Raw genomic sequence first — 14,553 nt, forward strand, 5'->3', positions numbered from 1 at the left:
TAGACAGGGGGGGGGGCGAAAAACGCCCCCCCCCCGGCTGCGGTGGTTGGGATTACCCCCGGGCCCGGCCGGGTTAATAGATGCTTTAGACCACCTAAGGGTATCAAAATTGTGCTTTAATTTTCAGGTCAGAGTCAGGTCATCACGTAAATCTTTTATCATAAATCGATCAACTGACACATGTTTTATGGTCCGTTTAGGCCATGCTGGTCGAAATCGGTGTCGTTTATGTCATTCGAGGTCACTTTGAGTTGAATTTAGCTGAGGTCAGGCCACTTTCAGGTCAAATAAGGAAAAATTCAAAATTAACATTGTTCAACAACAAAAAAGTGTCTAACGCATGCAGTTTGAGCTCCGGAACATGACGGTGCTATTTATATTGGTGTGCGATGTCAAATACGTACTGAAATATTGATTTGAAAAACATGATAGTGAAATTTGTGTTATAGTGCGTATAACTTGGCTATTTTAACCCTCGCCCTGGCAGGGCATTTTTCATAACACGGCCTGGCAGGGGGGGGGGAGGGGGTCGATGCGACCCCCCCCTCGCGATTGGCTCCTATGGCACCTAGAAACACCAAATTTGGTAGGTAGGTGGGCCCCCTGGAGTTCTCGCCTCTGTGCAAATTTGGTTGCTCTAGGTCAATATTTAGGGGGTTTTGGGGGGTATAAATGTAAAAATTTCGCTAAAAACAGGTCAAAAGTTTTTCGCTTATAACGTTTGATCTAATTGAGATAGAGCAAAAAGAAAAGCACCAGTGAACTCAGCACGTCAAGGCGGGTCGAATGATGTACTTTTTAGCTTGCTTAAGTGTACTTTAAGTTTTCCTTAAATTTTAAGTAAACTTAAATTTATAAATTAAAATCAAGTTGACCAAATTGCATCATATTGCATATCATTCGATTCGGCTGATCACAAGGAACACAATGATATCATTTTTGAAGCTCTAGCGTCATTATGTGCCAAGTTATTGGCAAAAACGTCATTTGACCTCAGTTGACCTCATTTGACCTGACCCATGGATAACTACACCAAACAAAGAAGCACCAAGTGACCTGCTGTTAAGTATTGTGGTTTCAAAGCACAAAAGTGATGGAACGAAGCGAATATCTCCAGTATTTTCCAAATTTAGTATTTTCCCATAGGCTTAACATTACGACGTAATGAACTCTAACTGACCTCAGGTCAGTGACCTCTAAAAACCCGAACTATATGTTATACAACTCGGTGAACTTAGCACATCCTGAAAGTTTGAAGGAAATCATTCGAAAACTGTGAGTTGGACAGGTGCAAAAAGAAAATTGAAATTTGACCATGACCTTGTACCGGTTTTTCTGACCTGGTGACCTGACCCAAGGCCATCCGGACCTGAAATTTTCAGCTCATATGTAAAAAGGTTGCCGCATAGGCTGTGCCAAATTTGGCGGCGCTGCGCGCCGCCGTTTTTACGCTATCTTCGAAAACCTTAGGGGGGGGGGTAGCATCGACCCCCCTGCCAGGGCGAGGGTTAACCTTCGCCGGCACAGGCCATTTTGCGTCCTTCGACGGCACAAGGGTACGACCCCCCCTCGCGTTTGGCCCCTGATCGAGCTAGAGCTTCGCGGGAAAAAAACGAGCGTGTTGCCCGTCACAAGAGGAAGCAGATGATACCCAATTTTAAGGTCCTAGGTCATCGGGTGACCTTCTAGGTCAGGTTAATGACCCGAAAACCGGGAAAATCGGGACCTGTTAGAAAGTCGTAAAGCGTGGCTGCTAAGGGTTTTTTTCGGGGTGCTGATCACGAATATCGTGTTAGTTTTGATCAGAGATGATGTCTTCTCTGCATTTAGACCAGGTCGGGTCAGGTCAGGTCAGGTCAACCGGTAGGGGTTGTGACGGGTATTCGTAATACGTGTCAACCGCCTCTGACAGCTTCGTAATATGTTACGAAGGCAGCAAAACTACTTCGTAAATGTTCAAGTGGTTGCTAAATTCGAATTCAGCTCCAAAAACTAGCCCAGAAACATGTTAAACTCGAAAAAGTGAACCGAGGTCACCCGAGGTCACCAAAGGTCAATGACCTGACCTGACCTTCAGGTGACCTTGACACCCACCCTTATGTATGGGAACAACATCAAATCACATGTTTGAACGTTTGAAATCACGAAAAGGTTGAAAACGCGCGGCTAATGCGAGCCGACATACGCCGAATCGCGATTCCGGAAAAGAGGGAAAGAGGTCGGAAAAGAGGTCACATGTCAAAGGTCATTTGGGTCAGGGTCATGAAATTTTCAGGGTAGGTGTAAAATTGATCAATGCGAGGGTACTGAAAGTTTCGTCGCGATCGGCCGCTTTTTACGTGAGTTATTCGCGAAAAACCTTAGGGGGGGGGTTGCATCACCCCCCCCCCCCTATGCCGGCGAGGGTTAAAGATATCCGTCTAAAACTTGCTAGAGTATTTCATGGGCATGTGTTTTATCATGAATATTCCGTTTTTTTTCTTCGAAAAGTCAAAATATTATGGCAAAAAGATGAAAATAAAAATTTTGAAATTTAATATGCATAATTGTATACTTTTCAAAATTTTCAAAAGTTTGGAAATTCAAGATGTTTGATAGATGTTCAAGATGTTGTCAGTTTGATAGCAAATCGTATTCTGAGTCCTCTAATGCAAAAAAAGGATCCATCTCAAAAACTGAGTTCTTGAAAGGCAATTGTTGTACCTAGATGGCAATGTTTTGCGTCGAAGTCAGCTGAACATGACGTCATTCTGACGTAATTTTCGGCCGATCTGTGGTAGCTACGAAGTTCATGTTTTAATACAATGTGTAAAATTGATGCAGCTAAAGTCGCTGAAAGTTTCGCGTTGCTTTGTTTAGCAGTTTAGAAATTATCGTAAAAAACGACAGGGGGTATGAATAGCCCCTCCCCAAGCATGGGGCGCGGGTTAAAGATGGGCGCGTGCAATTGCCTCCACCCCATCCCCTTTACACATATCTTGTCATGCGATGACCAAATCACAATCAGGGTCCGAAACAATATTACAGGCCTATTTTGTCCAATACACATGATAAGTTGCTGCTCGGGTGAGCGGATGAATCAAATTGCGTAATTGAAATAATTTGCATTGGATATTACAATGGACTCATCCCAGCAATGTATTACGTACATATGCGCACGCGAAATGTGCATATGTATGAGCCATTCTCGTGCGTATTCCAGCCTAAATAGTTTAGTCATACACCACGATCATAGGCATTGTCTATGTGGTTTATATCTGGACGTACAAACCGGTTTGGCGTGTTTTCCTGACTGGCGAGCTCTGACGGGTACTCGTAGTGTAAACACTGGAAATGGTTGCGTCACTGGATCATTTACGACGTCAGCGCATGACTGATATGACTGTGGTGTAAATACCTCATAAGAGCAAAGTTCCGTCCTGTTTTTGGAGTTTTCAGTGTACCGTGGGATGTGGTTATGGTTTCTGTGATTATGTCTTTCCTAGCAATTCTTGAGCTTTCGGTAATGCCTATGCGATTATCCTACTTTGCGCTCCCAAAACAAATCATAAGGAGTTCATGCTTATTGCACTTCAAGCTTCATACATTTTTTTTTCTTAAAAACAAAATATCATTCTAGGCTTTTCATATCACTGTCCATTTGAAAAAGTCATATATAATCACACGTTACTAAATTCACCAATATCACAATGTGGAAAAATGTTGTTTTTCATTGCGTTTACTTGTTTCTATAGTGAAGCGCAAAACAAAGTTTTTTTTTCCTGAATGATAAATTATTATCAGTACCGGCGCTGGCCGAGGTTCCACCATCTTCATCTTGAGATGCTGAACCTCGCCAATCGAGAATTGCATAATCTGTTCTCGGTTTCCTTCTATCCAGGTATCGAACTGCACTCTATGCGTATGAGTGACCATCATTGCACGTGCCGACACAGGAAATGAGAAAAAGGGGGTGTTACTCGGTGTAAGTTACCCTATAACTGCGTTACTTTCGGATTACGGCTACAGGGCGGCAGAGGGCCATCGCTTGTCGATATTTTTACTCATTTTCAATCGTTCTCAAAGTTGTGTCTGCTCCCACATCTGACTTTATCATACCGGAAGATTGTCTTTCTAAACATAGGCAATGCGAGAAACGCCATAATTACGGAGCGAGCGAAGCGAGCGGAGTCTTACGTAGAATAACGGAAATTTCTTAGTATGAGCGGCCGGCCGGACGGCCGGCCGCGGTCACGATTCTGGGACGCTTATATCTCAGCAACCACTTGACTGATTTACATGCGGTAATTTTTGTAGGGTAGCTTCATTCCTTCTACCGAGTATTGGACGATCCCCGATGCATGTGGGTGACCCCTTATGCACTTGCCACGTGCAAAACGAAGAGGTGTCACTTTTGTAATAGGAAGTTGCAATATCTCGGTAACTACTGGGCCGATTGCGCTGAAAGTTGGCATGTAGGTAGGCACCCACTAGGCAATGCATATCCATGTGCCAGAGTTGGGGTGCTGCTGCACGTGCGCACGTGCAGGGGTCGTTTCCAGATCTCGAGAACGGCTGGACCGATTGCGCTCAAATTTGGTACACGGTTACGGAGCAGTTAGTAGGGTGCCGTGCACAAGTCAGTTAAGACCCATTTTGCACGTGCGCACGTGCAGGGTGCCGCTTCCAGATCTCGAGAACGGCTGGGCCGATTGTGCTCAAATTTGTCACATCGCTAGAGACCAGTTAGTAGGGTGCCGTGCACAAGGCAGTTGGAGGTACCCCCTCGCAATTTCGCACGTGCAAGGCCCACCCTCTCGCTCGCTCCGTTAGTCGCCCCAAAAGGCGTTATACTGGTAGTAGGAATTACAAACATTTACATTGCAGGCGACATTTTCAGCGTGACGCAGCGTTCGCGAAGTGACGACACAGCCGTTGAGCGTTCACGGTAACTGGCGCCGTGAAGTTTACTGAACCAATGCACCTACCTACACCTGGAAACCTGCGCGGCGCATGGGATTCCCGGCTAGCGGGGAGCCGGCCGGACCGCACGCCATAATTCAATACGTCATCACACCGACAGCTGACTGGGGTGGAGTATATAAACCAGTCAGAGTCGGCGAACAGTATCATTCACAAGGAAACTGAACAGTGGTATTGTTGTGGAGAAGCAACTTTTGCAGGTAAGCCAATGAATATCACTATATTATAATCTACACCTAATACATTTAAATATGCCTCAAGTGACTATCGACAAATGTTTTTTTTTTTAATGATACTAATGAGTTTGTCCTAAAATGGACAAATATTTTTTGTGATTGCTTCTCAAGATACCGAATCATTACTTATCTTATTTGGCTATGTAGTGCGATATGCTATATCTTTACACTTCCCTGTGTTCTATACACTTGGTGTGCTTATTCTACGTAACGTGAGTTTGCAACACGCGTCTGTTGTTTGTTTCAGGATGTTCCGCACAGCGTTTGTAGTCCTGGCTAGCCTGGCCTGCACCCAGGCGCGGCCTCAGTGGCAGCAGGCGGTACCGCTGGTCCCCGGCTCGTCCGGCACGTCCAACAGCGGCATCACCAAGAGCGAGACCGTCCTCCCGATCGGCGGCACGTCCAACGTGGTCCAACACCAGTCCGCCACTGGAGGACAGGCTTCCAACGGCGGCTTCAACGTCGGCACTGCCTCCGGCAACACCCAAAGCCAGACGGGTCTCCTGGGAACCAGCAGCTCGTCCAACACAGACGCCCAGTCCCAGCAAGGCTCCGTTCCAGGCTTTGGCAGCCTTGGAGGAGGTTTTGTCATGCCGTCTATCCCGGTTATCCCTGGCTTCGGTCCCAGCAGCGCTCAGGGCCAGTCAGGCAGCAACATCGTGCAGGGGGAGACCATCGGAACTCACGGCGGCTCGACAAACATCGTCCAGCAACAGTCGGGCACCGGAGGGCAGGCTTCCAACGGCGGCTTCAACGTCGGCACAGCCTCCGGCAACACCCAGAGCCAGACGGGTCTCCTGGGGACCAGCAGCTCGTCCAACACGAACGCTCAGTCGCAGCAGGGCTCCGTCCCAGCTTTCGGCCATTTCGGAGGTGCAGGACTAATCCTTCCTTCCATCCCGGCTCTCCCTGGTTTCGGCTCCGGCAGCGCTCAGGGTCAGGCTGGCAGCAGCATTGTCAGTAGCGATACCATTGGACCGTTCGGAGGCTCTTCCAATGTGGTCCAAATGCAGTCCGGCACCGGCGGCCAGGCCTCCAACGGCGGCGTCAACGTCGGCTCTGCATCCAGCAATTCGCAGAACCTGATCACGCCGCACGGCACCAGCAGCTCGTCCAACACGGACGCCCAGTCGTCGCAGTTCACCAACTCCGCCCTGGCCGGTTTCGGAGGAGTCCCGGGCCTGCCGGGCCTGCCAGTGATCCCCGGTCTTGGCCTCGGCTCGGCCACCGGTAACGCTGGCAGCCAACTGACCCAGGGCAAGACCACCGGACCGGACGGCAGCCAGACCACCGTCACCCAGCTGGGCTCTTCGGCCGGTGGCAGCGCCTCCAACGGCGGCAGCAGCGTCAACCAGGCCTCCGGCAGCACGTCCAGCATTGACGGCGTCTCTGGCTCGCAGACCCAGTCCAGCCTGAACTCGCAGTCCGTTCAGACCGGACGGTAAATTCTCATTATTGGATGCATTATCTCCGAAAATTGTTCATGACCATTTCTGCCAGTACTGTTTTTTTTAATAAGCATTGGGATTTGCACGCAGTTAATCAAGCATGTTGATTTTTGTGACTTGTGTTGGTGTGATGTTTGTTTTGTGCTTGACACTGATGCTGATGCCCTAAATACAATAATGCTGTCAATGCTTGGTTCGTTTTATTCATAAGTTGTCATCAGGAATGTTTCAAGTCCACTTGATAGCTATAAGCAGACATATGCATGGGCCTGGGCCTGTGTGCGAACATATGATCTCAGGAGTTCCCTCGACAATTTGCAGGAAGCGATTTGTAATGCCACGGAATCCCGCGCGGAACAATCAGGAAACACTATCTCAAGTTCTGCAACCAGCCAAGAACAAGGATCTAAGATCTGTGTTGACACTTGCCCCAAAACGTGAGACTTTGATCTGTGGTGATTCCATGACGTGGGGTGTTGCCACAAATTAGAAATTCATAAACGGCGTGAACTAATTGGATTTATCAGCAGAAATACTCAGCTTGCACTCTTCGAACAAAAATTATTCCTGTGTCGAAAAAGAGATGTATAGCCCTCGCATGTGTGCGGCGTTTGCCAGCTTCTAATGTGTAGGGGGGAGGTCGGTTGGACCCCCCCCCCCTTGCCGTTTGGCCCCTGATCTAGCTAGAGCTTCGTGGAAAAAATGAGCGTGTTGCCCGTGACGAGAGGAAGCCGATGATACCCAATTTTAAGGTCCTAGGTTATTGTTTGGCCTTCCAGGTCAGGTCAATGACCCAAAGTCGGGAAAATCGGGACCTGTTAGAAAGTCGTAAAGTGTGGCTGCTATGCGGTTTTTCGGGGTGCTGATCACGAATATTGTGTTAGTTTTGATCACAGATGATGTCTTTAAGCATTTATACCAGGTCGAGTCAGGTCAGGTCAGGTCAACCAGTAGGCGTCGTGACGGGTATTCGTAGTACGTGCCAACCGCCTCTGACAGCTTCGTAACATTTTACGAAGTCACCAAAACTACTTCGTAAATGTTCAAATGGTTGCTAAATTCGAATTCAGCTCCAAAAACTAGCCTAGAAACATGTAAAACTCGAAAAAGTGAACCGAGGTCACCCGATGTCACCACAGGTCAATGAACTGACCTGACCTTCAGGTGACCTTGACACCCACCCTAATGTATGGGAGCAACATCAAATCACATGTTTGAACGTTTGAAACCACGAAAAGCTTGCAAACGCGCGGCTAATGCGAGCCGACATACGCAAAATCGCGATTCCGGCCAAACATGGTCTCGGAAAAGAGGTCACAGGTCAAAGGTCATTTCGGTCAGGGTCATGAAATTTTCAGGGTAGGTGTAAAATTGATGAATGCGAGGGTACTGAAAGTTTCGTCGCAATCGGCCGCTTTTTACGTGAGTTATTCGCGAAAAACCATGGGGGGTCCATCCGACCCCCCTACACATGCGAGGGTGAAGATTCATATTCCGTAATCGCACTGGGCGTCTACAAAAATTTAAAATATGTGATTTTTCATTTTAATGACATTTGACGAAGTGAATGGCCTCGAACTATGAGCCCGTGGGATGCGAGCTAGCAAAATCTTTGTTACCATATTCCAGCTCCCTTATCTCAGATCAATGCACAATGCTCCGCTCCCGTCTGGTGTGTAGAAGCGAGTCCCATTGTGTGTAGTCATTGTGTGAAGCAAGGGCCCAGCGCAGCCCTGATTGGCGACTGATCCATAGGCGCGGGAGCCGGGGGGGGGGGGCAGTGGGGGCAGCTTCCCCTCCCCCCACCCAACTCTTGGGCCGTGGGGGCGATGCCCCCACAGCTTTGAGACGGAATACCACACTTTTTTTGCAAATGTTTTCTTTTTTGTTGAAAAAGCCAAGGGATGAAAAATAAGTTTCCTAAAACCGGTGAGAAAGCTAGATTTGGAGGTACAGTGGATCTAGTAAGGATCTCCAGACGTTACTAGATGGCGTTGAGCCTCAGTCGAGTCCATGTGAAATTCAAGGAGAGGTCACTACCGAGCTGGGCCCGATGGGGAGGTGGGCGGAGGGGGGACAGTTGGCGAGGTCACGGTGCGGGTGACCTGTCAAACAGCCCCGGCGCGGTGGGGCACTGCCGCAGGCAAATGGCGCACTCCAGCGTTGTTCCATATCGCGGTGGTGGGCCGGGCGACCGGTTAGCTTGGCTGCTTGGAAGGAAAGGATAATGAGGCATGGGTTTGCTGTGGCCGGCTCATTCTGTCAACTATGATGCACCCAAGATAATGCAAATGTGATGTTGGTAATGCAGCTGGCAATGGAATGCTAGCGAATGCTCCGAGCGCCCAGGCTATAAGGATTAAGATTATTTATGTCTCCTAAAATTTCCATTGAATATAATTCAAGCACTAGAAAGATCGTATCGTTTACCAGTTTTTTGACCGGCTGGCGTTTCTTGCGTAGCGTTTCTTGCCCTTTAGCACATAAGTATCACGCAGGTGATTTTGTTTCTGGTAATGGGCCTTCAAGGTCAAATCAAGTCGCTAAGAGAAGATGAGGAAAAGTGGACGAATGCCACATTTTTTTTTTTTTTTTGCATGAAGTCTCGAGTTGAAAACAAAGTTATTATACGTGTAAGCTAAAAACAATAAGATCAGTTAATAAAAATATTTGACCCGAAATTAGCCTCTGTTTTGTCTGACCATGATTGCGTGTAAGACACCGGTCCAACTGGGTTCAGCCCGGCCCAGCCTGGTTCGGCTTCCCCTTTTTTAATATAAATTTGGCCCGAACCTTTTGAATGAAAGGAATCACAAGGTCCCCGCTAAGCTGAGCTTGTTGCGCTGACCCTGCCCTCTACCCTCCGATCAAGCAATTCCTGGTTTATGGCAGAATTTATAGTCCAAATTTTAACGTGCGCACACAGCCGCGCACGGCCGGTCCCCTCACTGACTTAGCCTGGCAGCGGCCTGCCACCAACCACAACCATACCCGTTAGGAAGCTCCAAAACGTCAAGCACACGTCGCGTTTCGAACCCGGACTTTTACAACCGGGACGTGCGCTCTCATCACACGGCCTGGTCTAACGCTCTACCGACCGAGCTACCGGAACGGACATTTACCTTGGGGTTTCGCCTTGTGACATTGACAGACGTCAGACACTTTGGCCGAACTTTAGCCGAAACACTGAGCAAGCTGCGCAGGCCGATAGGTGCTCGTAGCGTTGAGGTTGGGTAACCTGTGAGCTAAATGCGATGTCGTGAGTTCGAGCCCCACTCCCGGGTCTGGTTTTATCTAGACACGAACCAAAACCTTTCCTTCTACTGCAACACAGACAAGCACGATGACATCTTTCCCCAATATTTTCCCCCAATATCTTTTAACCCTCGCCGGACCTATTGGTTTTCTACATACGCGCCGGCCGAGGGGGGGGGGGCGGGTACGACCCCCCCCCCTCGCCGTTTCGCCCCTGGTGGAGCTAGCGCGTCGCGGAAAAAACGAGCGTGTGCGCCGTTACGAGACGCAGAGATTGGTACCCGATTTTAAGGTCCCAGGTCAACCGGTGACCTCTGAGGTCAGGTCAAGTGCCCCAAGGTACGGTTCAGTTTTTGGTGAATAACTTCGCAAAAACGGCCGCAGAGCGCCGATTTTGGCAGCATCGTGTTCGTCTCGCTCAGGCGCGTCGAATGATATACTTTTTGTCTGGGTCAGGTCAATTTGGGGTGTTGACCTCAGGTCAAGGTCAGGTCAGCACCCCCAGGTCACGAAGTTGGTCGAAAGAGGTCATGTCGCATATCATTCGATTCGGCAGGTCTTCCTGAGTCCATTGGTGGCTTTGCCGACTCGCTAGCTCAATTTGATCAAGAGTTATTGACGAAAAACTAATATGACCTTGATGACGTCATAAATGACGTCACGCAAGGTCAACATTGCAAAAGTGACGCATCTAACCTTGCAAGGAGTGCATCAAATCACGATTCTGTGTGCTTGAGATAGTTGGAGATCGTTCCCGGCGCCAGAATAGCAGTTTGAATTTTTCCCCATTGACTTATAATGGTGAGGTCACGAAAATGACCTGACCTCATATGACCTTTAGGAAAAATCCGAGATATACAAGTTGTGGGACTCATAATGGATACTAGATCCTGCAAGTTTCATTTCCCTGTGACATCTCCTCTGGCAGTGAGGGCGTTGCGAAGTTGCGACATCTAAAGACCGTGCAGAGGTTCACTTATGACGTCATAGATCAGTGACCTGACCTGACCCAAAGATGCGGTTGGTGTCAAAAGATCCGGCTTGGATCAAAGGTCAGGTATGCCAAGTGTCAGCTTTCTATCGCCAGCGTGTTCGGAGCTATCGCGAAAAAACCCTATGGGGGGGGGGCGGCACCCGCCCCCCCCCCGGCCGGCGAGGGTTAAAAAAAGTAAAAATTATCGCTTATCAATGTTAAGCTAAGTTCATTTTGAAGAAAATATTTTTGGTCTTTTTTTGGAGTCATTTCAACGTTTTTCTTTTCTGATTCTTTCGATCCAATAAAAACCACCAAAACTGAACGTGCCAAATGAAAAAAATATCAAACTCAAATAACAGTTTAGAAACACCTTAGACATCATGCAACTATCAACTGAATAGTTGCATGCTATGAATACGCCCTAGATTTCAATTATCATTGTTCAGCATTTTGGCTGGAACTGGCGCTGCCTCTCGCTTGCCCGTTTGTTTGAGATGATTCCCTTCAGTCGCATTCTTGCTGGTTCCACATGAACAGGATACCACCATACCGGAGTGAACGCACCCGCAACCATCATCCCCTCCCCTCAGCCTCTGCGCAGTGGCGGGCGGCCCGCGGCCGACTCCCGGCGCTACGCACGCCCCATGCGCCGTGATACCGCGTCACTCCCCCTCCCTCCTTCCCCCACAATGACCGGTGACCTCACTTCCCTCGGCTTTTGGACTCGCCCTACCCCGACCGTAGCGCCACGTGGTGGCTCTGGAGATCTTAAATAGACCCACTGTACACTAGGCTGATCTCTATTATGGTGTGCCCCCCCCCCCCAGTCTGAACGTAGTTCCCGCGCCCCTGGTCTGATCTGTAACTGGTCAGTGTTTTATTTTTTGTAGTGTTAGGCTCTTTCAGTCTCTTTAACCTAAATGATTATAAGAATGAGTGAGGGACTGGGTGCAGCCATGGTGGTGCGTCAGGCGCCGGCTGAGACCGTCACGTGGACAGGTCACCCAGCATTGCTAACGGTCACTCCGATATACGTGAACCTGCCTCGAGGAGCTTACCACGTCACCTGAAGGCTGTCGTCCAGTCCGTGTCAGGGAGCTTCAGACGAGCTTACATGCAGGGTAGGGGGTTTGTCTGTCCCGAGAATAGAAAGGCAGGTACTAATATCGTTCCTCCTGTGACCAATCTTACAAATCCCGTAAAGAAATTGGCAGCAGTGGTAAGTACAACTTTTCTTTAAAAAAAACTCAGAATGGATGAAAAGGTGTTTTTGGGCCCGGGTGCCAGATTAAGCGGTGCTTGTGAATGACACCACGGACCCATCACCCAACCTTGCGCGCATCCGTTGCACCAGTTTTAATTATTTGATTAAAGCAGCCTGGTTAACGCACACTCCTAGTCCTTATGCGTTTTTCGTCCTCTTTTTTATTTTTATTTTAGTGTTGCTGATTTTTTTTTTTGCAAACGATAATTGCGCCTGGAAACCTGGCGAATAGGGCAATAATTTAGGTTAGCGAAAACCCCGATCGTCACGTCTCCCGTCCAATGTTCCACAGATGTCTCCTTCTCCTGCTTTCGAGGACCCGCATGAAAAGATCTGATCAGTCGCATTCCTTTGTTTGTATTTATATTTCAGAGATAATATACCTAAAGCTGCAGAGCGAAACCACAGCTGAAGATAGATGGAAACGGAGCCGGGTCACCGATAAATATTACATTTATATGTCATATAATCAACTTTGATATCACTAACTGGAAACACGAAATCGTTGTACATGCCACGTACGCAAAACAATAACACAACACTGGCACAAGTGTCCGAGTTAACTACACTCACACACCTTCATCAGAAACCTGATAGGCATTCTCATGTCAAAAGATCTCGTAGATAAAAATGACATCATAAAACAGTTGAGCAAGCGGCAGGCGCTCCTACCGTCCGGTCTGAACGGACTGTGAGTTCAGGTTGGACTGAGTCTGCGAGCCAGAGACGCCGTCAATGCTGGACGTGCTGCCGGAGGCCTGGTTGACGCTGCTGCCGCCGTTGGAGGCGCTGCCACCGGCCGAAGAGCCCAGCTGGGTGACGGTGGTCTGGCTGCCGTCCGGTCCGGTGGTCTTGCCCTGGGTCAGTTGGCTGCCAGCGTTACCGGTGGCCGAGCCGAGGCCAAGACCGGGGATCACTGGCAGGCCCGGGACTCCTCCGAAACCGGCCAGGGCGGGGTTGGTGAACTGCGACGACTGGGCGTCCGTGTTGGACGAGCTGCTGGTGCCGTGCGGCGTGATCAGGTTCTGCGAGTTGCTGGAGGCAGAGCCGACGTTGACGCCGCCGTTGGCCGCCTGACCGCCGGTGCCGGACTGCATTTGGACCACATTGGAAGAGCCTCCGAACGGTCCAATGGTATCGCTACTGACAATGCTGCTGCCAGCCTGACCCTGAGCGCTGCCGGAGCCGAAACCAGGGAGAGCCGGGACGGAAGGAAGGATTAGTCCTGCACCTCCGAAATGGCCGAAAGCTGGGACGGAGCCCTGCTGCGACTGAGCGTTCGTGTTGGACGAGCTGCTGGTCCCCATGAGACCCGTCTGGCTCTGGGTGTTGCCGGAGGCTGTGCCGACGTTGAAGCCGCCGTTGGAAGCCTGTCCTCCGGTGCCCGACTGTTGCTGGACGATGTTTGTCGAGCCGCCGTGAGGTCCAATGGTCTCCCCCTGCACGATGTTGCTGCCTGACTGGCCCTGAGCGCTGCTGGGACCGAAGCCAGGGATAATCGGGATAGACGGCATGACAAAACCTCCTCCAAGGCTGCCAAAGCCTGGAACGGAGCCCTGCTGAGACTGGGCGTCTGTGTTGGACGAGCTGCTGGTTCCCAGGAGACCCGTCTGGCTCTGGGTGTTGCCGGAGGCAGAGCCGACGTTGAAGCCGCCTTTGGAAGCCTGTCCTCCGGTGGCGGACTGGTGCTGGACCACGTTGGACGTGCCGCCGATCGGGAGGACGGTGTCGCTCTTGGTGATGCCGCTGTTGGACGTGCCGGACGAGCCGGGGACCAGCGGTACCGCCTGCTGCCACTGAGGCCGCGCCTGGGCGCAGGCCAGGCTAACCAGAACCACGAAGACTTTGCGGAACATCCTGAAAAAGTTAATGTATGTCAGTCCCATTTGCAAAAAAAGCAGTATTGAGTTGTAATATTATGTTATACAAACAAGACATCAGCATTCATAAACCCAGAAAGGTGGCATTTGATGCTGCCTTTTTACGGCTCTATTTTATAGGCATATACCTAAGCATGCAAGCATCGGTAAGGTTTCTACTATTTTCAGTTCAACGTGAAAAAGCAAGCTGCAATGTCGACCGGTTTCAGCCATTTGCCCACAGGCACTTTTCCTTGCTCACCTGATAACTTTTCGCTAGAGCTGTTATAATATCACCACTGGATGATACTGTGTGAATGATACTATTCACCGACTCTGACTGGTTTATATAGGTACTCCACCCCAGTCAGCTGTTGGTGTGATGACGTATTGAGTTCTGGCGTGCGGTCCGGCCGGCTCCCCGCCAGCCGGGAATCCCATGCGCCGCGCCGGTTTCCAGGTGGATGTTGAAGGTATATATGATGTTCCAACGGTAACAGACTTCGTGGGTAAACTACGCAGTCTCATGGGAAGTGCCAACTCTGTAAATGCT

General features: G+C 49.6%; 2 protein-coding genes across 2 annotated transcripts; one reads left to right on the forward strand and one right to left on the reverse strand.

Annotated features, from left to right (window-relative positions):
- The first annotated feature begins 4,866 nt into the window (after positions 1 to 4,866).
- On the forward strand, positions 4,867 to 6,834 carry LOC122386408 (uncharacterized PE-PGRS family protein PE_PGRS54-like). Its single transcript, XM_043375583.1, has 2 exons — positions 4,867 to 5,162; positions 5,446 to 6,834. The coding sequence occupies exon 2, from the start codon at positions 5,447 to 5,449 to the stop codon at positions 6,641 to 6,643; it is 1,197 nt and encodes a 398-aa protein (XP_043231518.1). The 5' UTR covers positions 4,867 to 5,162; position 5,446; the 3' UTR covers positions 6,644 to 6,834.
- Positions 6,835 to 12,491: 5,657 nt separating this feature from the next.
- Positions 12,492 to 14,342, reverse strand: LOC122386398 (uncharacterized PE-PGRS family protein PE_PGRS3-like). Its single transcript, XM_043375567.1, has 2 exons — positions 14,263 to 14,342; positions 12,492 to 13,998 (listed from the first exon to the last, which is right to left on the reverse strand). Exon 2 carries the CDS (start codon positions 13,995 to 13,997, stop codon positions 12,810 to 12,812), a length of 1,188 nt encoding a protein of 395 aa, XP_043231502.1. The 5' UTR covers position 13,998; positions 14,263 to 14,342; the 3' UTR covers positions 12,492 to 12,809.
- Positions 14,343 to 14,553: the final 211 nt, after the last annotated feature.

Source organism: Amphibalanus amphitrite, unplaced genomic scaffold (assembly GCF_019059575.1).
Source record: "Amphibalanus amphitrite isolate SeventyFive unplaced genomic scaffold, NRLGWU_Aamphi_draft 000250F_arrow, whole genome shotgun sequence".
Classification (NCBI taxonomy): Eukaryota; Metazoa; Arthropoda; class Thecostraca; order Balanomorpha; family Balanidae; genus Amphibalanus; species Amphibalanus amphitrite.